Source organism: Ursus maritimus, unplaced genomic scaffold (genome assembly GCF_017311325.1).
Source record: "Ursus maritimus isolate PB19 unplaced genomic scaffold, ASM1731132v1 scaffold_35, whole genome shotgun sequence".
Taxonomy (NCBI): Eukaryota; Metazoa; Chordata; class Mammalia; order Carnivora; family Ursidae; genus Ursus; species Ursus maritimus.
Window position 1 is genome coordinate 9,671,440 of NW_024426119.1, and position 23,446 is coordinate 9,694,885.

A 23,446-nucleotide genomic window follows, 5' to 3' on the forward strand; every position below is an offset into this window, starting at 1 on the left:
TAAGGTGGGAGAGGGAGTTGTGGTGGAAACAGTATGATTGTGTCCATGTTTGTAAGCGCAGCCTTGGTCTCCGAGGAAGTAGAGAACAGAATGAGAAATTACAGTCCTATTTCTCCTCTTTGAATTGTACAACCCCAAAGGTTTAGAGACATAGAAACAGTCTTTTGGAATGGGAATTCTGGCCTTGGATAGGAGATGGAAAGGAGGATGTGGAGTCCGTAGACACTGCGGCGAATAAGTGTCTCCGTCCTTATTTCCAGGGATTCTGGTGGCATGAAAGCCCAGGACAGAGGCAGGCTAGTTAGGAGAGAGCTGAGTGAGGATCGTGATCCTGGGAGCCCTCCCTCCAGCTGAGCCCCCCATCCCCAGGCAGCACCAGGAGCTTAGTGCTCGAGAGGGACAAAAGCTTCTTGTCAATAGGCGGCCTGAGGCAGAAGTTCCAGGCGGAGGGGGTGGGGTACCAGACTGAGCAGCCAGAGGGTGTGGCAGATTGGGAGAGGGGAGGAGGAAACCCTGAAAGGGCAGGGCTGGAGGAGCCCGTTCCTAGACCTTACTCAGCAGTATCCAAAGTGGAAGGATCTAAGGATAGCTAGGCTCCACTTTCCCCTCGGCCCCATTTCCTGAGAGTATATTCTTTTCTCTTCTGCCCCACACAATGCCTCTCCCTTTTAGTCTATACTCACTCTCTTCAATACAAAATCCTGCATCTCTCCCTCCCTCAGGCCAGAGGACCCTCTCCCACCAGAGTGAGATCCTAGAGACCATCATCCTGGTAAACCCCAGTGCCGACAGCATCAGCTCTGAGGTAAGACTAGGGTCTGAGCCTTGCCACGAGGGCTTGCTTGGAAGTGCTATAACCCACCTCTGCCAGAAATACTGCTGTAAGGCCAAGAATTCCTGGACTTGGCTTTGAACCATCTAAGCCGCCTTATGATCCCCAGCCCCACACTGGAAATGTTGTGGGCAGTGGGGAACGTGTCCTTGCGGTACTGAGGGGAACCAGGAACATCCAGCGGCCTTCCCTGGGTTTCCTACATCCGTGACCCCTGCTGTCTTTCCCTTCTAGGTTCACCATCTCCTTAGCAGTCCATCAGCTCACAAACTACTGATCTTGAGTGGGCAAAGTTTAGAGCCTGGGGGAGACCTCATCCTACAGAGTGGTACCTACTCTTATCAAAACTTTGCCCAGGTCCTTCACAACCCAGAGGTAAGTTCCACGTCTGCATATCTGGGAGGAACAGAATGTGGGGTAGGACTAGAGCTGTGGGGAGGGATCCAAGGATGGGAAAATCTCACATTGCTTGACCAGAGGGAACTCTGGCCGAAAGGTAGGAGGAAATCCCCTCGCAAAGTGGTAGAGACTAGCAGATTGAATCTAAGTCGGGTTAAAGCAACCCCAGGTCTCTACCTGACCTGATCAGCCTTTCATCTCCCATTCTTCTAGATTGCCCAATTGCTCAGCAATAGAGACCCTGGGATCCAGGCCTTCCTCACTGTTTCCTGCTTAGGGGAGGGTGATTGGAGCCACCTGGGACTATCCAGTTCCCAAGAGACCCTGCACCTCCGACTAAACCCTGAGCCCACGCTGCCCACCATGGATGGTGTGGCTGAGTTCTCCGAGTATGTCTCTGAGACTGTGGATGTGCCATCTCCCTTCGACTTGCTAGAGCCCCCCACCTCAGGGGGCTTCCTCAAGCTCTCCAAGCCTTGCTGCTACATCTTCCCTGGTGGACGCGGAGACTCTGCCCTCTTTGCCGTCAACGGTTTCAACATCTTGGTGGATGGTGGTTCCGATCGCAAGTCCTGCTTCTGGAAGCTGGTGCGGCACCTGGACCGCATTGACTCCGTGCTGCTCACACACATCGGCGCAGACAACCTGCCAGGCATCAATGGACTCCTGCAGCGCAAAGTGGCAGAACTGGAGGAGGAGCAGTCCCAGGGCTCGAGCAGCTACAGCGACTGGGTGAAGAACCTCATCTCCCCTGAGCTTGGAGTTGTCTTCTTCAACGTACCAGATAAACTGCGGCTGCCTGATGCATCCCGGAAAGCCAAGCGCAGCATTGAGGAGGCCTGCCTCACTCTGCAACACCTAAACCGCCTGGGCATCCAGGCCGAACCTCTGTACCGAGTGGTCAGCAACACCATTGAGCCGCTGACCCTCTTCCACAAGATGGGTGTGGGCCGGCTGGACATGTATGTCCTCAACCCTGTCAAGGACAGCAAGGAGATGCAGTTCCTCATGCAAAAGTGGGCAGGCAATAGTAAAGCTAAGACAGGCATCGTGCTGGCTAATGGGAAGGAGGCTGAGATCTCGGTGCCCTACCTGACCTCTATCACTGCTCTGGTGGTCTGGCTACCAGCCAACCCCACGGAGAAGATTGTACGTGTGCTTTTTCCAGGGAATGCTCCCCAGAACAAGATCTTGGAGGGCCTGGAAAAGCTTCGGCACCTGGACTTCCTACGGTACCCTGTGGCTACACAGAAGGACTTGGCCTCTGGCGCTGTGCCTGCCAACCTCAAACCCAGCAAAATCAAACAACGGGCTGACAGCAAGGAGAGCCTCAAGGCCCCTGCCAAGACAGCTGTGAGCAAGCTGGCCAAACGGGAGGAGGTGGCCGAAGAGGGAGCCAAGGAAGCCCGCTCAGAACTGGCTAAGGAGTTAGCCAAAACAGAGAAAAAAGTAAAAGAGTCATCTGAGAAGCCCCCAGAGAAGCCTACCAAGCCTGAGAGGGTGAGGACAGAGTCAAGTGAGGCTCTGAAGGCAGAGAAGCGAAAGCTGATCAAAGACAAGGTGGGGAAGAAGCACCTGAAAGAAAAGATATCAAAGCTGGAAGAGAAAAAAGACAAAGAGAAAAAAGAGATCAAGAAAGAGAGAAAGGAACTCAAGAAGGATGAAGGAAGGAAGGAGGAGAAGAAGGATGCCAAGAAGGAGGAGAAGAGGAAAGATACCAAACCTGAGGTCAAGAAAATTTCCAAGCCAGACCTGAAGCCCTTTACCCCTGAGGTACGTAAGACCCTCTACAAAGCCAAGGCCCCTGGCAGGGTCAAAATGGACAAGAGTCGGGCTGCTCGTGCTGAGAAGGAGCTTTCTTCTGAGCCCCGGACACCCCCAGCCCAGAAGGGGGCTGTACCATCCCCAATAGTTAGTGGGCACAGGGAGCTAGCTCTGTCTTCACCAGAGGACCTTACACAGGACTTTGAGGAGATGAAGCGTGAGGAGAGGGGGTTGCTGGCTGAACAAAGAGACATAGGACTAGGAGAGAAACCACTCCCTCCAGACACTACAGAGGAGGGACCACCGAGCACAAATGGCCAGGGGATACCACCCTCTGTCCCAGGGCTGGAACAAGAAGAGCCTATGATGAAGGAGAAAGAGGTTGTCTCAGATATCCCTGAAGAACAAGGTGGTAAGGATAGAGGCCCAGACTCAGTGGCTGAAACAGAGGAAGAGAAAGACACCTGGGAGGAAAAGAAGCAGAAGGAAGCAGAGAGGCTCCCTGATAGAACAGAAGCCAGAGAGGAAAGTGAACCCGAGGTAAAGGAGGATGTGATAGAGAAGGCCGAGTTAGAAGAAATGGAGGAGTTGCACCCTTCAGATGAGGAAGAAGAAGAAGAGACAAAGGCTGAGGGTTTTTACGAAAAACATATGCAGGAAGCCTTGAAGGCAACTCCAAGGGGCAGGGAGGCCCTCGGAGGCCGGGAAGTAGGACTCCAGGGGAAGGCTCCTGAGAAGGAGACCTCATCATTCCTAAGCAGCCTCGCCACACCTGCTGGAGCCACTGAGCATGTCTCTTACATCCAGGACGAAACAATCCCTGGCTACTCAGAGACAGAGCAGACCATCTCAGATGAGGAGATTCATGACGAGCCGGAGGAACGCCCAGCTCCACCTAGATTTCCTACAAGTACATATGACCTCCCTGGGCCTGAAGGTCCCAGCCCCTTTGAGGCTAGCCAGCCTACAGACAGTGCTGTTCCTGCTGCCTCCAGCAAAGGCTATGGAGCGCCAGAGACTGAACTCACCTACCCCCCAAACATAGTGGCCGCCCCTTTGGCTGAAGAGGAGCACGTGTCCTCGGCCACCTCAATCACTGAGTGCGACAAGCTTTCTTCCTTTGCCACATCCGTGGCTGAGGATCAGTCTGTGGCTTCACTCACAGCTCCCCAGACAGAGGAGACAGGCAAGAGCTCCTTGCTGCTTGACACAGTCACAAGCATCCCCTCCTCCCGCACTGAAGCCACCCAGGGCTTGGACTATGTGCCATCAGCTGGAACCATCTCACCCACCTCCTCACTGGAAGAAGATAAGGGCTTCAAATCACCACCCTGTGAGGATTTCTCTGTGACTGGGGAGTCAGAGAAGAAAGGAGAGATTGTAGGGAGAGGCTTGCCTGGAGAGAAAGCTGTGGAAGAGGAAGAGGAGGAGACCACAAATGTAGAGATGTCTGAGAAACTTCCTAGTCAATTTGGAGCTCCAATGTTTGGTGGCCCTGGGCATACCCTACATCCAGGGGAAGCAGTCCTTGGAGAAGTGGAGGAGCGCTGCCTCAGCCCAGATGATAGCACGGTGAAGATGGCCTCTCCTCCACCATCTGGCCCACCCAGTGCCACCCACACACCCTTTCATCAGTCCCCAGTGGAAGAAAAGTCTGAGCCCCAAGACTTTCAGGAAGAAGGCTCCTGGGGAGAAACTGGGCATACACCAGGTGTGGGCAAGGAAGATGCTACACAGCAGATAGTTAAGCCAGAGCCTGAAGAGGTTACACTAGAGGAGGAGGGAAAGGTGCCTCCTCCCAGGAGCCCCCATGCCCCAGAAGCACCTGTCAGCATCGCTGGGGAACATACAGGCTGCACCATCCAGCTGTTGCCAGAACAGGACAAAGCAATAGTCTTTGAGACTGTGGAGGCAAGAGAGCCCACAGGTCCAATTCTGGGAACAGAAGCCCTTCCCAGAGATTTGAGAACGTCACTCCAAGAACCTGGTGAAACTCAGAAAGATGAGGTGCTCCAACTTCCTGACCAAAGCCTCTCCCCTGAAGATGCAGAGTCTGTATCTGTACTCAGTGTGGTCTCCCCAGACACAGCCAACCAAGAAGCCACCCTGAGGTCTCCCTGTGGCCTGACAGAGCAGCAGCTACACAAAGACCTTTGGCCAGAGGTGTCTCCAGAAGACACCCGGTCACTTTCTCTTTCAGAAGAGAGTCCCAGCAAGGAGACCTCTCTGGATGTCTCTTCTAAGCAGCTCTCTCCAGAAAACCTTGGCACCCTCCAGTTTGGGGAACTAAGCCTTGGAAAGGAAGAAAAGGGGCCTCTGATGCAGGCTGAGGACACCCCTCACCACCTAGTGCCTGCATCTATTCCAGAACCCCATGCAGCCACAGTGTCACCTCCCACAGATGGGACCACTGCATACCCTGCTCTGACAGACATCACAGATGAAAGCCCTGATGGAAAATTACCTGCCAGCTCCCTCTTTCATTCTACATTGTTGGGAGATGGGAAGCACTCACCTGGTGTGATCACAAGTCCTGGTGAACACATTCTGACACCTGATAGCTCCCTCACCAAGAGTCCTGAGTCTTTGCCAAGCCCTGCCATGGAGGGCATTGCCATGGAGTGGGAAGGCAAAGTTCCAGAGTTGAAAGACAGAACCCCAGAGCAGACGGACAAGGGGCCTGAACCAAAAGATGAAGTCCTACAGCAGGACAAAACTCTGGACCAGAAGGATATTGTTGTACAGCAAAAGGATACAGCCATTGGTCAGAAAGATAAGGCTCTAGAAGAAAACAGCAAGGCTGTAGAACAGCAAGATAAGGCTTTAGAACAAAAAGACAGAGACTTAGAACAAAGGGTCACCGTCCTGGGACACCAGGAGGAGGCCCTGAAACCAAAAGACAAAGACTTAGAACAAAAAGACAAGGTTCTGGAACAAGAGGACAAGATCCTAGAAGAAAAAGATGAAACCTTAGAACAAAAAGTCAGAGATGCTGAACATAAAGACGAGGCTCCAGAGGACAAGGCTCCTGAACCGAAGGTCAGGGCCTTAGGACAGACAGACGAAGCCCCTGAACAGAAGGACAAGGCTCATGGACAGAAGGATAAGACCTTAGAAGAAAAAGACATAGACTTGGAACAAAAAGGCCAGGCCCAAGAACAGGAGGACAAGGCCTTGGAAAGGAAGGATGAGGCCTTTGAACAAAAATACTGGGCCTTGGGAAAGAAGGCTGAAGCCTTGGAACAAAACAATAAGGCTGTTGAAGAGAAAGATAAGACTCTGGAAGACAAGGACAAAACTCAGGAGCAGGAGAGCCCAGTGCAGGAGGAGAAAACCATGAAACCAAAGGAGAAGGTCCTAGAGGAAAAATCTCCAGAAAAAGTTGAGGCTGTGCAACAGAAGGAAGAAGCTCTGCTAGAGAAGACCAAAGCTCTGGGTCTGGAAGAGAGCCCTGTGCAGGAGGACAAGGCCCAGGATCAGGGAGAGAAGTACTGGAAGGAGCAGGATGTGGTCCAGAAGTGGCAAGAAACATCTCCATCCAGAAGGGAGCAAGTTGGAGAACAGAAAGAACCTGCCCAGACATGGGAGGACACATCTCCTGAGCAGGAGGACAGGTACTGGAGGGGCAGAGAAGATGTGGGCCTGGAACAGGACACATACTGGAGGGAGCTGAGCTGTGAGCGCAAGGTGTGGTTTCCTCATGAGCTGGACGGCCAGGGGGCCCGGCCACGGTACACGGAAGAGCGGGAGAGCACTTTCCTCGATGAAGGGCCAGACGATGACCAAGAAGCGCCCCCACTGGAGCACACACCCCAGAGCCCCTGGGCCTCAGACTTCAAGGGTTTCCAGGAGCCCTCACCACAGAAGGGACTGGAGGTCGAACGCTGGCTTGCTGAGTCACCAGTTGGGCTACCACCAGAGGAAGAGGACAAGCTGACCCGCTCCCCTTTTGAGATCATCTCTCCTCCAGCCTCTCCTCCTGAGATGGTTGGACAGAGGGCTCCTCCAGCCCCAGGACGAAAAAGCCCTATCCCAGAGCCTGAGCCCATGCCACCCGTGAGGAACGAACCCACCACCCCCTCGTGGCTGGCTGACATCCCACCATGGGTGCCCAAGGACAGACCCCTGCCCCCTGCACCCCTCTCCCCAGCTCCAGCTCCCCCCACACCTGCCCCAGAGCCACACACTCCTGCGCCCTTCTCCTGGGGCACAACTGAGTATGACAGTGTGGTGGCCGCAGTACAGGAGGCAGCAGCTGAGTTGGAAGGTGGGCCATACTCCCCCTTGGGGAAAGACTACCGCAAGGCTGAAGGGGAAAGGGAAGAAGGTGGAGCTGGGATTCCTAGCAGCAGCCCTCAAAGCTCAAAGGTCCCAGAGGCCAGTGAGAGCCATGCCACCAAGGAGCCTGAGCAGATGGAGCCCGAGCAGAGAGAGCCCACACCCTATCCTGATGAGAGAAGTTTTCAGTATGCAGACATCTATGAGCAGATGATGCTTACTGGGCTTGGCCCTGCATGCCCCACTAGAGAGCCCCCACTTGGGGCAGCTGGGGACTGGCCCCCACGCATCTCAGCCAAGGAGGAGGCTGCTGGCCGAAACCCGTCTGCAGAGAAGGAGCTTTCATCTCCTGTCTCACCCAAGAGTCTCCAATCCGACACTCCAACCTTTAGCTATGCAGCCCTGGCAGGACCCGCTTTACCCCCCAGGCAGGAGCCTGAGCCAGGGCCGAGTGTGGAGCCCAGCCTTACCCCACCTGCAGTGCCCCCCCGTGTTCCTATCCCTCTGAGCAAAGGCCCAAGCCCCACTCTTAATGGTAATATCCTGAGCTGTAGCCCAGATAGGAGAACCCCATCCCCCAAGGAATCAGGCCAGGGTCACTGGGATGACAGCACTAGTGACTCAGAGCTGGAGAAGGGGGCTCGGGAACAGCCAGAGAAAGAGGCCCAGTCCCCAAGTCCCCCTCACCCCATCTCTGCGGGGCCCCCCACATTGTGGCCTGAAAGCGAGGCACATACCAGCCCTCCCTCGGACTCACACCTGGGTCCTGCCCGACCCAGCCTGGACTTCCCTGCTTCAGCCTTTGGCTTCTCCTCATTGCAGCCAGCTCCCCCACAACTGCCTTCTTTCTCTGGGGACCGAGCTCTGGCTCTGGCTCCAGGGCCCCCCACCAGAGCCCGGCATGATGAGTACCTAGAAGTGACCAAGGCCCCCAGCCTGGACTCCTCACTGCCCCAGCTCCCATCACCCAGCTCTCCTGGGGCCCCTCTCCTCTCCAGTCTGCCACGACCTGCTTCACCAGCTCTGTCTGAAGGTTCCTCCTCTGAGGCCACCACACCTGTGATTTCGAGTGTGGCTGAGCGCTTCCCTCCTGGCCTGGAGGCTGCAGAACGGGGGTCTGGAGAGCTGGTCCCAGGAGTGGAACCAGCTGCCCACAGCCTCTGGGACCTCACTCCTCTGAGCCCAGCACCCCCAGCTTCACTGGACTTGGCCCCAGCTCCAGCTCCAAGCTTGCCTGGAGACATGGATGATAGCACTCTGCCCTGCCGCCTGGAGTGCACGGGGGCCCCCACCAAGAAGCCAAGCCCCTCCGAGAGTCCCTCTGGGGATTGTGCCACCAATGGCCCAACAGAAACCAGCCCCAACACCCCAGGCCCTGCCTTGGCCAAGGCTGAGAAAGCAGCAGCTGAGACCTGCCCTGCCTGGGAACGTGGGAACTGGCCTGAGGGAGCGGAGAGGAGTTCCCGGCCTGAGACGCTGCTCTCCCCTGAGCAGCCACTGTGCCCTGGAGGGGCTTCTGGAGGCCAACCCAGAAGTGTTTCCCCTGATGTTGAGGCTGGGCCCCAGGGATGTGCTGCTGAGCCCCGGCCCCACCGTGGGGAACTCTCCCCATCCTTTCTGAACCCACCTCTGCCCCAATCCACAGATGAAGGTGACCTCTCAACTGAAGAAGCTCGGCTTGTAGGGAGAGGGGGGCGGCGCCGGGCGGGGGGCCCAGGGGCCACAGGCGGCCCATGCCCTGTGGCTGATGAGACACCCCCAACATCAGCCAGTGACTCAGGCTCCTCACAATCGGATTCTGATGTTCCACCAGAAACTGAGGAGTGCCCATCCATCACCGCTGAGGCAGCCCTCGACTCAGATGAGGATGGGGACTTCCTGCCTGTGGACAAAGCTGGGGGGGTCAGTGGAACTCACCATCCCAGGCCTGGCCATGACCCACCCCCTGTCCCTCAACCAGACCCCCGCCCATCCCCTCCTCGCCCTGATGTGTGCATGGCTGACCCCGAGGGACTCAGCTCAGAATCTGGGAGGGTAGAAAAGCTACGGGAGAAGGAGAAGGCACAGGGGAGAGTAGGGCGCAGGGCCCCAGGCAGGGCCAAGCCAGCATCTCCTGCCCGGCGTCTGGATCTTCGGGGAAAACGCTCACCCACCCCTGGTAAAGGGCCTGCAGATCGAGCATCCCGGGTCCCACCCCGACCACGCAGCACTCCAAGCCAGGTCACCCCAGCAGAGGAAAAGGATGGACACAGCCCCATGTCCAAAGGCCTAGTCAATGGACTCAAAACAGGACAATGTAAGTATAACATGAAAAGTGAGAGAGATGGTGGGTTGGGGTTGGGTGTGACTGGTCAAAGATTCCAGGAGTAGGAAGGATTGTGGGAGGAAGAAGATTGCTGAAAGTGTTCTACTTTACCTCTCCAATGAGTCCTGGCTTGTCTCTACAGCGGCCTTGGGTTCCAAGGGCGGCTCTGGCCCCCCTGTATACGTGGATCTCGCCTATATCCCGAATCATTGCAGTGGCAAGACTGCTGACCTTGACTTCTTCCGTCGAGTGCGTGCATCCTACTATGTGGTCAGTGGGAATGACCCTGTCAATGGCGAGCCGAGCCGGGCTGTGCTGGATGCATTGCTGGAAGGCAAGGCCCAGTGGGGGGAGAATCTTCAGGTGAGTGGCAAGGGATGCCAAGGAGGAGGTCTGGTCGAAGCTTACTCAGAAGCAATAGTGGAACACAGTCTCTATTCATAAAAGGACTGAGGCCTTTCTGTGGGCAGTGGGACTACTTCCTAGACCATCAGGCATGATGCCCCATCCACCTTACTTCCCTTCACATTGTCACGTCAGGCATTTCTTGTCTCCCTCCTAGGTGACTCTGATCCCTACTCATGACACAGAGGTGACTCGTGAGTGGTACCAGCAGACTCATGAGCAGCAGCAACAACTGAATGTCCTGGTCCTGGCTAGCAGCAGCACCGTGGTCATGCAGGATGAGTCCTTCCCAGCCTGCAAGATAGAGTTCTGAAAGAACCACTCTCCTTTCCCCAAGGATCTGCTCCCCCAGCTCCCTTAGAGAATGGCTATTGCTGAGTCCTTTGGGGTTGAGGGACATGGGAGCTGGGGTGGGGGAGACAGGGGACAGGATGTCTTATTGTAGAAGCTTGGGCTGGGCTAAATGGAGGGGTTGTCCCTCCCCCTCATCCATACCCGAGAGGAGTTTCAAAACCAAAGGCAACAGGGAGAGGATAGGAGGGTAAAAATTATAATAGGAGATCATCTGATGCCTGAGAACCCTGGAGGGACCCTTTCTCCTAACACTACCAAGTGTTTGTATTGGGTGGGGAGGAAGGATGGGTCTCAGCAACCTCCTCCCTCATGGAGCGAGATCATATCCCCAAACCCAGGGATCTCTTTATCTCTATTTATTTAGCATCCTAAGGAAGGCTCTCCTGTAGTAATTTATGTGACCTGGGGGCAGGATTCTGTCAGCGAGGTGCCCAGAGCTGCGCCCTTTCCTCCATTTCCCATTCCCTTACTCACCAGGGTCTGGGTTCCAACAGGGGTCTAGGGGTACACCGCTGCTACACTGTCCCACTGCTTCCCTCCATATCTGAATGTCTCAATCCAAAACTTGAAGCTCTTTTGACCAATAGACTGGTAAGAGAAGAAAGTTGCTTATCCTCCCAGCCCCTGCTTCATACCATTCACATCCCAGAGCTATGCCCGGACCAGGCCTACTGGGCAGCACAAAGGGGCAAGGAGAGCCCAGCCTCAATCCCAGAATCCTTCCAAGCTCCCCGACCTTTTGAAGTTTTCACCCACCCATTCCAATTATCCTCATCCCTTTTCATCCCCTGCTTGGCTTCTCTGCATGTGGTCATCTGCTGTGGCCTGGTGTGTAATGGGTTAAAAATAAGCCACTGCCTGACATCCCAACATTTGACACCCCAGCAATGTGTGACTCCCCCAACATTCCACTATGCCATCCTGCAGCTGAAATGGGAACACTGGCTGCCTTTCCAGCCCCAAACTCTTGGACAGAGGATCTGGGAGGTAGAGGCCATGCCAGAGAACTTGGGCAAAATGAGAGGGAGGAAGGGAAGAAGGAGACGAAGCTGAGCTAAAGCTGAACTTCTACTGAGTAAGATGAAAACAGGCTGAAAAAAAAACCACCCCAGGAGAGGACCTCTCCCCAAGCAAGCCAATGAGCAGCCCTGCCAGACTACTGCCGGACTGAGAAATCCAGACGCTCGTCAGGGCTCGGCTTCTCTGCCAAATGACTGTGTGGAAACCAAAATAAGCCGGCCTGTTCTTCCTAGCTCCCACCCTCCCCGTGCTGCTGTGCTCTGCTCCTCCCCACACTTCCCTGCTAGAGTTCCCAGCTGCTGTAACGGAGCCACCTCCAACTCTAACAATAAAATCAAGTTCATTACAGATGCTGTGGTGCTGCTTAGGCTTTTTCTGACTGTACACATTGCTTAGTTGCTGGGCCTTGGCTTCTAGCTCTCTGCTTCTCCCAGCACTGTCACTTATCTCAATCTTTGATAACTGGAAGCAGCTCCAGGACCCAGGGAAGCCAAAGCACATAGGGTGGATAGAAGGAGAAAAAGATTCACAGGGAGCCAGCCTAATTTCTGAAAATGAGAACACCGGAGTATGAGGAAGAGGGGCCTAAGATGGGGAGATACATTTGGTTTGGGGGAGGGAAGAGGGGTGGGGGTTCTGGGAGGGGGATCTACATACTTTGGGGTGAAGAGCAGAGGACTGAATAACCAGCATTAGATACGCTGGATAAGGGAACACCAAAGAGGCAAAGAGTTGAGAAGCCCTGAGAAATCCAAAGCCTACTGAGGTTGTAAAGAGCACTCACCTGTGCAGTTAGGACTTCCACTGAGTAAATGCTGGATTTTGTCCTGCAAGGAAACCCTTTATAGTATGTCAGGAGAGGCCAGGTTGTGAACGTAAACATACGGGAAAGGGAATATTCCAGCCCTCCCAGTGTTCTGGGCTTTCCCAATGTAAATATGTCAAGGAGGCAAAGAAAGACCATAATCCCTTTATATCAATTCCTCCTGACACTCCAAAGCATCAGAGTGAGAAACTAAGAGGGTGATTCCAAGGAACTGGTTGAGAAGGCAAGTGCCCAGTGGTGCTTCACAGAGATAAAAACACTCTCTCCCACAACACTACTCATTGAAGACATTTTGAGATGGTGGGCCGACTGCCATAGGGACCACCTAGGATGCCTGATCGCTTTATTTCGTAGTCCCTCTCCACTCAACTACAGCAGCTTTTGACTGGTTCAGATTAATTCAGTCACAAACAGACATGATGGATTTATAGTTATTCATTCTTGAATTCACAAGGACATCATCACCACCATCACCATTCTTATTATTTCATATTTATTGAGCACTCATAATGTTCTGGCCACCCCACTCCAATGACTGCATTACTCCTCCTACCCGCACCCATTCCCATCCCCATATCTTTGGGAAAAGCTTCATAATCACACCTGACCCTAAAGACACAATGATAAAAGGACAAACCTCTTGGGGATCCTGGAGTGTTTGGTCTTTGGCCAGTTTGTCCCTGGCACTACTACAGAAATATATATAATCTTTGCTCATGTCTGTACAATATTGATCTCTGCTGATTGCTTAAAATAGAACCTGATTTTCTCTACTACATCATCTCTTAAGCCAAGTAGCCCCACAACAAAAGGAGGCCCAGCTTCACAGATTGGCCAAGAACCCCCAGAGCATTTTAAGTAGTTACTCTTAAATTTTCACAACAATCTAATACCTATTTTTCCCTGGAGCTATTGCCCAGAAGAACAGGTCTGGGGCAGAGGGGGATCTTGGGATGACATATAAAACACCCATAAGCCCAATCTAAAGATTAGTGGCCACAATGGATGTTTGTTTGGGAAGGGGACTCTCTTTTCTCCCAGACATTTCACACAGACATCCTGGGCCCACCTGAGGAGTGCTAGCAAATGCAAGAGTCCTCCTGAATGCACATATGGTCTAAGAGTACCTTGTGAAGTTGTGAATATTTCCCCAGAAAAGTGGAGACCTTGGAGTCCCCTTTTGCACTTGCTGTCCCCGGATGGTGTCTTCAGCAGTTAAGTGGCATTTCCTTTAACAATCTGGAATTTCCTGGGATGCTCAGAGGAGGTTGGGTAATGATAGATCAGCCCACCCCTTGATGGAAATCCTATTCAAGTCTAATGGCCATGTGAGGAGTCAATGGCTGCTTTGAACATGAAATTGGCTCCTTCTCAAGCCCAGCTCTGGCACAGTTCTTGGCTTCATGCCAAGAGGGCTGCTTCCTCAGACACCTCTGGTGAGACCCAAGGTCTTACTCTGGCAGGTGAGTTAGCCAACAGAAGAAGTTGCTAGCTCAAATAGCTGGTATAGTGTGATACCACTAATGAGAACATGATTAGTCACATGTTACTGGTGGGAGGGGTGAGTACTGGTCACAGGTTAAAGACTGGCTCTGAGGGTTTGGATCACTTGATGAAAACTGGGTTTGGGGAATATCCTCTCCATGCAGCTGATCAATCACCTCAGGGACCACCCAGGACTGCTGATTAACCTCAGGGACTTCCTGGACCTGCAGATCAACCTCCCCAGGGAACTCTTGGGATGGTTTATCTACCTCAGGAATCTCCTGGGACAACAGATTGATTGCAGAAGCCTTCTGGGCCAGCCTGCCAACCTCTGCAAAGAACTCCTGGCATGGCTGGCTGAGCTCCTCAGGGATCTCTTGGGCTGGCGTGCCAACTTCCACATGGATTTCCTGGACCAGCCCACCAACCCCTACAGGGAACCCGTGGGCCAGTCCGCCAACCTCCACAGAGACCTCCTGAGATGGCTGGCTGATCTCCTCAGGGTTCTCCTGGAAAAGCTGGCAAGCTTCCTCAGAGATTTTCTGACACAGTGGGCTTGCCTTCTGGCATGGCTGGTGGATCTGAGGAACTTCCTGACATATTTGGTTAATGTTGTCATGGTTCTCCTGGCATGGCTGGCTGACGTCAGGGACCTCCTGGCATGGCTGGCTGACCTCTTCAGGGATGTCCTGGCATGGCTGGCTAATGTCAGGAACCTCCTGGCATGGCTGGCTGATCTCCTCAGCAACCTCCTGGCATGGCTGGCTGGTTTCCACAGGTGGTTCCTGTGAAGACTGGCTTGGTTCAAAAGGCTCTTGCACCCCTTCAATGGGGAGCTCTTGTTCTCCATTCCTAGGGAGCATCCCAAGGGTTTGACATTCTTCAATCATGTGTGAACTTACAGAAGGTTGATCACTGAAGCCAAAAGGGCAGTTACCATCCACTGCAGTGGGGGAGGAAGGACCAGCACTGGACACAGTGCTGGAAGGGCCACTGCTGTCTGTAAAACAAAGTCAGGAGACCAAGTCAGGCAAGCTGGAAGAGTAGGCTCTATTCTATGTATGTAGTTCAAATGCCAGAATATACAGCCTTGAGGAAAGAGGGTCTGAATTCTTCCTAAGCTATGCAGAGACTGCTCAATTAGCCCAGCTCGGGAACTGTTGCTCTGACCTAATGTACACTATAGGAGTACACAGGAGCACTAAGGTATATCTAAGACTTCAGGAGAGAGTGATGAGGCCCACTTCATCCAGTTCTTTCACAAATGTACCCCCAATCCAACTCTGAATTCCCACGGTCATTCCTTCTTTGGCAGCATACCAATGCTGTATCCCAGTGGCTCAGAATTAAGGGAATAAATCGAAAATATGGGATATTTTTAAAAAATACAAATTTTTAGGTTCCATCTCTAGAGATTCTAATTCTGTAGGTTTAGGATAAACATGTGGGGTGGAGAGGGAATGAGGTTATATTTTGTTGAAACACTCCCAATTAAATCTTCTGTACATCTTTTGTTAAGAATCATTTCTTTAAAGCAATCAATGTATTTCTGGGGCAAAGGTAATCATTGTTTAGAGCCCAAGAGACAATTAAGAAGGAGAACGTAGAAAAATCTTGTGAATGAAAACAGTAGGAAGGAAAAGTACCTGAAGATGGAAGACTGCCGTGGAATCTCTAAATGGCAGAGGTTCTTAATTAACCTTCTGGGGGGTCACTGAACCCTTTGAAACTCTAATGAGTCATGGTCTATCTTCCCAGAAATGTGTACACATAGATATTCACACTAATCTTCACAAATAATTCCTGGGGTTCAAAGACTTTACCCTGAAATCCATCCATGGATCCAAGGTTAAGAACTTCTAAGTCTTGGGGCATACAATGTTATAGGCTTGTGGATGTTATAGACATATACAACATAAAAATTAATTACCCCAATGCTGACAGTAATAAAATGAAGGGCTTACAGTCTTCAGTTGCACTGTGGGGCAATTCCTACCCCAATCTCTACTATTTCATTGACCTCTAGGGCGACTAATCTACTTTTCTTTTTGTAAATGTATTTATTAATGGCATTGTAACTTTATATTTAAAATACTCTAGTGTCACTAATGATCTGTTTTGGATATAGGGGGCACCTGAATATCCTGTCATCAGAGAGAACCTGGGAAAGTTGGCAAGCCTGAGCCTGCAAAGGCTGAATCAGTCATTGAATTTAGGGTATGCCAGTTCTCTCTTTTCTGTAAACGGCCACAGGAGGCATGCTTCAAGCAGAAGAAAGGGGAATATGGTTTGGACCAACAAGGCCTATTTAGGGCGGACAAATTCTAAGAAAATATTTACCAATGAGGCTACACACCTCATACTGAGTCAAAGGTCTGACAGTAGATTAAAAACAAGAAAAAAAAAAATTCACCCAAGGATAGAAGTAGCCTTAATATTCAGTTAGTGGTTTGTTTCAGGCAAATCAAAAAGGTCAGACAGAAACAGAAGCAGGAAGGGCACCTGGGTGGCTCAGTCAGTTAAGCATCTGCCTCTGGCTCAGGTCATGATCTCAGGTCTTGGGATTGGGGAGCATGAGGCTCCCTGCTCAGCAGGGGTCTGCTTCTGCCTCTGCCCTTCCCTCCTCGTGCTTTCTCTCTCTCTCTCCCTCCCTCTCAAATAAATAAATCTTAAAAAAGAAAAAAAAGAAGAAGCAGCAGCAGAAGCAGGAGAAATAAGGTTCCCAGATGCAGCCAAGGCAATCTTGAGAAAGAAAAACAAAGCTGTAGTTATCATAATTCCAGATTTCAAGATATACTACAAAGCTGTAGTAATCAAAACAGTACTACACAAAAACAGACACACAGATCAATGGAACAGAACAGAGACCCATGCTTATATGATCAATTAGTCTATGACAAAGGAGGCGAGAATATACAATGGGGACAGTCTCCAATTAATGGTGCTGGGAAAACTGGATAGCTACATGCAAAAGAATGAAACTGAACTACTTTCTGACACCATACACAAATATAAACTCAAAATGGATCAAGGACCTAAATGTGAGACCTGAAACCATAAAAATCCTAGAAGAGAGCACAGGCAGTAATCTCTCTGACATGGGCCACAGCAACATTTTCCAAATATGTCTTCTAAAGCAAGGAAAACAAAAGCAAAAATACACTATTAGGACTATATCCAAATAAAAAGATTTTGCACAACAAAGGAAACCATCAACAAAACAAAAAGACAACCTACTGAATGGTAGAAGATATCTGCAAATGTTATATCCAATAAAGGGTTAGTATCTAAAATATATAAAGAACTTACACAACTCAACACCAAAACCCCCAAATAATCCAATTAAAAACTGGACAGAGGACCTGAATAGACATTTTTCCAAAGAAGACATACGGATGGCCAACAGACACATGCAAAGATGTTTAATATCACTAATCATCAGGGAAATGCAAATCAAGACCACAAGGAGATATCACTTCACACCTGTCAGAATAGCTGGAATCAGAAAGACAAGAAATAACATATAACGCTGTATGTTAACTAATTGGAATTAAAATAAAAAATAAAAAAAAAAAAGACAAGAAATAACAAGGGCTGGTAAGCATGTGGAGAAAAAGGAACCTTTGTGCACTGCTGGTGGGAATATAAATTGTAACCATTGCAGAAAACAGTATGGAGGTTCCTCAAAAAATTTAAATAGAAATGCCATATGATCCAATAATTCCACTACTGAGTATTTACCCAAAGAAAATGAAAACTCTAATTTCAAAAGATATATGCATCCCTATGTTTATTGTAGCATTATTTACAATAGCCAAGTTATGGAAGCAGCCCAAGTGTTCACCAATAGATGAATGGATAAAGAAGATGTATTAAAAAAAAAAAAAGATGTATCTATATACAATGGGCTATTACTCAACCATGAAAAGGATGAGATTTTACCATTTGTGACCATATGGATGGACCTAGAGGGTATTATGCTAAGTGAAATAAAGGAAGACAAACACCACTGATTTCACTTGTATGTAGAATCTAAAAAGAAAAAAATAATAAACAAACAAATAAAAAGCAGAATCAGACGTAAAACACAGAGAACAAGCTGATGGGGAGGGGTGGTGGGAGGCTGGGCAAAATGGGTGAAGGGGAGTGGGAAGTACAGGCTTCCAGTTATGGAATGAGTAAGTCACAGAAACAAAAGGTACAGCACAGGGAGTACGGTGAATGGTACTGTACTAGCATTGTATGGTGACAGATGGTAGCTACGCTTGTGGTGATCACAGCACAATGTACAGACTTGTTGAACCAGTATGTTGTATAACACTGCGTATCAACTATACTCGAATTTAAAAGTACATATATTATAAAAAAAAAAAAAAGATTTCCAGGGGCACAAAACCTGTAAACATTCAAGAAGAGAGATAAAAGGAGCAATGGCAAGGTGAATGTAAGATAATTTGAAATTCAGGGGAAGAGCTCTTGGTGTCAGGAAGGAATGTCTCTTCTGCATACAGGGTGCCAATTCTGCAACTGTTTAACCCAATGCTGAAGTATGAATTTTTGCTTCAGTCCAATGAAATAATAAAAGCTGTTTCCTGGAGGCAGGTTGAATAAGGAAAGGATTTTTCCATCACTGGTGTCTCTGACCTTTATCCTCCCTCTGATTGTCACCGGGATCTCCCTTCCCTACAATTACCCTAAAAACTTCTTGTGACTCCACTATTCACATTGTTATCAAGGAAAATTAGTGATAGGCTAGGGATTTTATTTGTTTGTTTGTTTGTTTACCTAGAGAGCACCAGTGGGAGGGGCAGAGGTAGAGAGAGAGATGGAATCTGAAGCAGACTCGATCTCACAACCCTGAGACCATGACCTGAGCCTAAACCAAGCGTTGAACGCGTAACCGACTGTGCCACCCAGGCGCACCTTGTGATAGGCCAGAGATTATAAAGAATAGATGGGAAAAAGCAGCACCTCAACTTGAACTAACAGCTGAGAGCAGACTTGAGAAAAGGGACATGTAGAAAGTAGTAGCAGATTCTAGTTTCCTTCTGCCAGCTTTTCTATATACTCAGGTTTCCTCTAAAGTCATCTGTACTTGAGAAAGCTACAGAGACCAAATGGGAATCTGAGGAGAATGACGTTTCAGTCCTTTCTTCCCCAAAGCACCCTCTGGGACACTATCTTTTAGGAGCCTCCCCAATGAAACAGAGGGGTCACGGAGAATGGAGATAATGAGACAGGGTAAATAGATCCTCCCTTCGCCTTGGAAACAGCAGATGAGTCTGCTTCCCCTACTGGCTATTCCTGGTCTTTCAACCCTCATCTTCATTTCCCTCATGAGACAGGTCTCTCATTCACCAATCCCTCCACCCCTCTTGGCCTTTGTCCAGGCAGTTCCAAAAGGATTACTTACACCAAGGGGGCTTCTCAGAGCGCTGCCGGAGTTGTAGCGTAGGTGAATGAAGAGTACGGGGTGGGGAAAATGGGCTATCTGAGGCTTGGTTGCTGTGCATAGAGTCAAAGAGGGCTGGACAGACCAGGGAGAGAGAAGGAAGGAAAAAAAGAGTTTGAGGAACCATTCAAGAATCACAGGTTCTCAACATAAGTCAAAACCAACTTATACATCCTCAGGCTGAAAAGTAGCATTTCCTAAGGACCCTTCACACAAATCATTTTTAATATTTTAAACTTTATATTATGTATACTTTCAAACCTTTTTTTGCTCCCTCCCATCCCCCCTTTTTAAAAAAAAGTCATTGAAAGACTAGTACAATCCATACGGATATCTTCACCTCCTAAAGTTACCACATCAATGTGTTAACATTTTGCCATATTTGTTTCATCCATTTCTTCATGCAGAAGTACTTTTTAAAATATGACAGACATTATGAAACATTTCACCTCTAAATATATCAATATGCATCTCTAAAATATAAGGAATTTTTCCTACATAGCCATACACCATTAACAAACCTAACAAAATTTTTAAAAACAAACCTAATATCATCTAATATTCAATTCATATTCAAATCTCCCACAATTATTCCCAAAATGTCTTTTATAGTAATATCCAAACATGAATCATGCATTGGATTAAAAGTCTCTTTTAATCTATAATATTATCCCCCACACCATTTATTTTCCTCAGAGTGCCTTTTTTTTTTTTTTAAGATTTTTATTTATTTATTTGAGAGAGAGCGAGCGAATATGTGCACACCAGCAGGGGGAGAGGCAGAGGGAGAGGGACAGAATCTCGAACAGACTCCCCACTGAGCATGGAGCCTCAGGGCTTGGTCCCATGACCCTGAGATCATGACCCAAGTCAAAATCAAGAGTTGTATGGTTAACCAACTGAGTCACCCAGATGCCCCTCAAAGTGACTTTTTGAAAAGAACAGATCAGTCGTCTCATAGAACTGTCTCACATTCTGGATTTGTCTGATTGCCCTCACAGAATCATTTAACTTGTTTCATTATGCTTATATTTCCTATAAACTGGAAGTTAGATATAAAAGGCTTGATTGGATGATCAAATTTAAATAACTTTGGTAAAAATACCAAAAGGTGCCAAATAGGTACCAAAGAGGTGATCCTATGTACTTTATATTACATATTAGAGGTACATAATGTCTCACTGTCCCATTAAGTAAAGCTAAGTTTACTAACTGGGTTAAAGTGGTGGCCACAAGATCTCACCATTGTGAAGTTTTCCCCTTCTGATTAGAGGTAATCCTTTGGCACCATGCAACCCCATCAACATTTTACCTAATTGTGTTAGTATCCATTGATGATCCTTAATTATTTATGGTGATTTTCTAATTCTATCAATCCTCCAACATTTATTAGCTGGCATATCTTCTGTAAAAAAAAAAAAAAAAAGAGCTTTCCCTCTTCAACTGGGGCTCAACGGAGGTTATTTGATTACACTGAACTGCAGTTCTTACTGAAAAGGTAGAGTGTTATTTCCTTTTAATTAGTTTTCAGAGAAAAGAGGTAGTGAAAAGTATTCTCCAATTGTTACAGATGAGAATTATTTTTGCTTTCTTTTTTGTAGAATTATTTACTTATTTATTATGAGTTTGTGGATTTCTATATATTCAGTGTACTATAGTCAATTACTGCAAATTATTCTTTTGAATGCTAAAATGTTCCAGTTCTATCACTTCTTGGCCTTTTGGCTAAGATCAAGTGTAAAATGTTCCAGTCGTGGTCAGTGGGAAACTCTTCAGGCTTGATTGCTTCCTTGCTTTTGTTATAACTTGCCTCAGGACGACCTTGTACTTTCCTTGCCCCAGACCATGTATTCTCAACAAAATTAGTTCTTGGTGAGGGTAAAAAAAATCTTAGATATTCACATGGCCACGGACCATAAACAGATATACTGTATATCTGTGGTATTAAAATTCCATGTAGTGGGGGATTACTAGGGGAAAGAATGTCTAAAGAGACTGGGAGAGGGGGTGTGAACACGGGATGTCTTTCCACTTATTTAGGTCTTTAATTTATTTCAGCAATGTTTTGTAGTTTTCAGTGTACAAGTCTTTAAACTTCTTGGTTAAATTTGTTTCCAGGTATTTATTTTGTGGATGCTATTATACATTGTATTGTTTTCTTAATTTCCTTTTTGGATTGTTCATTGCTGGTATGTAGACACAAAATCGATTTTTATGAGTTGATCTTGTACCCTGCAACTGTGCTGAATTTGTTCATTAGTTCTGGAAGTTTTTTTGAGGATTCTTTGCATTTTTTCTATATAGGACCACGTCCTCTGCAAACAGAGAAAGTTTTACTTTCTCCTTTCCAATTTCTATGCCAATTTTCTTTTCTTGCCTAATTGCTCTGCCTAAAATTTCCAGTACAACATTGAACTGCAGTGGTGAATGTGGGCATCCTTGTCTTGTTCCTGATCATAGGGGGAAAACTTTCAGTCTTTCACCATTGAGTATGATGTGTACTATGGGTTGTTCATAAATGCCCTTTATCATGTTGAGGAAGTTCCCTTCCATTCCGAGTTTGCTGGGTGTTTTTATCATGAGAGGGTAGTAGATTTTATCAAAAGCTTTTCTATGCCAATTGAGATGATTGTGAGTTTTCCCCTTCGTTCTTTTAATGTAGTATATTACACTGACTGATTTTCTTATGTTGAATCACCCCTGCATTCTTGAGATAAATTTCACTTTGTCAACTTGGTATTGGATTTGTTTGCTAGTATTTTATTGAGAATTTTTGCTTCTGGGGCACCTGGGTGGCTCAGTTGGTTAAGGATCCGATTCTTGATCTCAACTCAGGTCTTGATCTCAGAGTCATGAACTCAAGGCTCTTGTTGGGCTCCACACTGGGAATGGAGCCTACTTAAAAAAATAGAGAATTTTTGCTTCTATATTCATAAGGGATACAGGTCTGTAGTTTTCTTTTCCTATGATGTCTTTGTCTGGCTTTCATATGAGGGTAATCTGCCTTCACAGAAATTGTTTCCTCCTCTTCTATTTTTTGGAAGAGTGTGAAAAAAATTGGAGTTAATTCTTATTAACTGTTTGGTAGATTTCACCAGTGAAGCTATATTGTCCTGGACTCTTCTTTGTTGAAAGTTTTCCTACTGATTCAGTCTTTTTCTGTGTGATAGATTATGTTCAGATTTTCCATTTCTTCTTGGGTCAATTTTTGTAGTTTGTTTCTAGAAATTTGTTCATCTAGGTTATCTAATTCATTGGCATATAATTGTTCATAGTGCTCTTTTTTAAAAAGATTTTATTTGAGAGAGAGAGAGAGTATGCATGAGTGGGGGTGGGAGGGAGGGGCACTGGGAGAGGGACTCCTCGATGAGCAGGGAGCCAGATGTGGGGACCCTGGGATCATGACCTGAGCCGAAGGTGGATACTGACTGAGCCACCCAGGTGCCCCCGTAGTGCTCTCTTATAATTCTTTTTATTTCTCTAAGGTCAGTAGCTATGTTCCCACGTTTATTCCTGATTTTGGTTATTTGCATCAACACTTGCTTTTTCTTAGTCTGCTATTAAGCAGGTTTGTCAATTTTGCTGATTTTTTTCAAAGAATCAACTTTGGTTTTGTTGATTCTATTTTCTATTCTTCACTTTTTTTTTTTAAGATTTTATTTATTTATTTGACAGAGAAAGAGAGAGACAGCCAGTGAGAGAGGGAACACAGGCAAGGGGAGTGGGAAAGGAAGAAGCAGGCTCCCAGCAGAGGAGCCCGATGTGGGGCTCAATCCCAGAACTCTGGGATCATGCCCTGAGCCGAAGGCAGATGCTTAACGACTGAGCCACCCAGGTGCCTCTCTATTCTCTACTTCTTTTCTCTCTGTTTTAATCCTTATTATTTCATTCTTTCTACTAGCTTTGCATTTAGTCTGCTCTTCTTTTCTTAGTTCCTCAAGGTATAAAGTTAGGTTTTTGGTTTATGATCTCTCCTGTGTTTAAATGTAGGTGTTTACAGCTATTAATTTCTCTCTTAGCACTGATTTTGCCACATTCCATAACTTCTGGAATGTTGCATTTTCAGTTTCATTCATCTCAATGTATATTCTAATTTCCCTTGTGATTTCTTCCTTGACCTGAAGGTTAAGAATGTGTTTAATTACAATATATTTGTGAATTTTCCAGGTTTCCTTTTATCAATGATTTCTAGCACCATTCCACTGTGTTGGAGAGGATATTTTGTATGATTTCAATCTTTTAAAATGTATTTAACTTTTTTTTGTGGCCTACCATATGGTCTAGCCTTGAGAATTTTCCATGTGCAATTAAGAAGAATCTATATTT

At 48.0% G+C, this 23,446-nt stretch overlaps 2 protein-coding genes across 3 annotated transcripts in view; one reads left to right on the forward strand and one right to left on the reverse strand.

The window, feature by feature from the left end:
* Window positions 1–722: 722 nt before the first annotated feature.
* On the forward strand, window positions 723–11,705 carry MAP1A (microtubule associated protein 1A). The gene is made up of 5 exons (XM_008702162.2): window positions 723–805; window positions 1,067–1,207; window positions 1,445–9,569; window positions 9,721–9,941; window positions 10,141–11,705. Exons 3-5 carry the CDS (start codon window positions 1,595–1,597, stop codon window positions 10,294–10,296), a joined length of 8,352 nt encoding a protein of 2,783 aa, XP_008700384.2. The 5' UTR covers window positions 723–805; window positions 1,067–1,207; window positions 1,445–1,594; the 3' UTR covers window positions 10,297–11,705.
* Window positions 11,706–12,603: 898 nt separating this feature from the next.
* PPIP5K1 (diphosphoinositol pentakisphosphate kinase 1) overlaps window positions 12,604–23,446 on the reverse strand; it is a 44,265-nt gene continuing 33,422 nt past the window's right edge. For both annotated transcript variants that reach the window (XM_040620519.1, XM_008702161.2), the window contains 2 exons: window positions 19,082–19,195; window positions 12,604–14,668 (listed from right to left, as the gene is read on the reverse strand). In XM_040620519.1, coding sequence (XP_040476453.1) covers window positions 13,719–14,668; window positions 19,082–19,195 — 1,064 coding nt within the window. In that variant the 3' untranslated portion in view covers window positions 12,604–13,718. The remainder of the gene's footprint in view (window positions 14,669–19,081; window positions 19,196–23,446) is intronic.

Excerpts from the sequence above, each read along its gene's own strand:
- MAP1A (XM_008702162.2), top strand. The coding sequence starts at position 1,595 with ATGGATGGTGTGGCTGAGTTCTCCGAGTATGTCTCTGAGACTGTGGAT. Across the intron at positions 9,570-9,720 it reads TGGACTCAAAACAGGACAAT|CGGCCTTGGGTTCCAAGGGC; the intron begins GTAAGTATAACA and ends TTGTCTCTACAG. Across the intron at positions 9,942-10,140 it reads AGTGGGGGGAGAATCTTCAG|GTGACTCTGATCCCTACTCA; the intron begins GTGAGTGGCAAG and ends TCTCCCTCCTAG.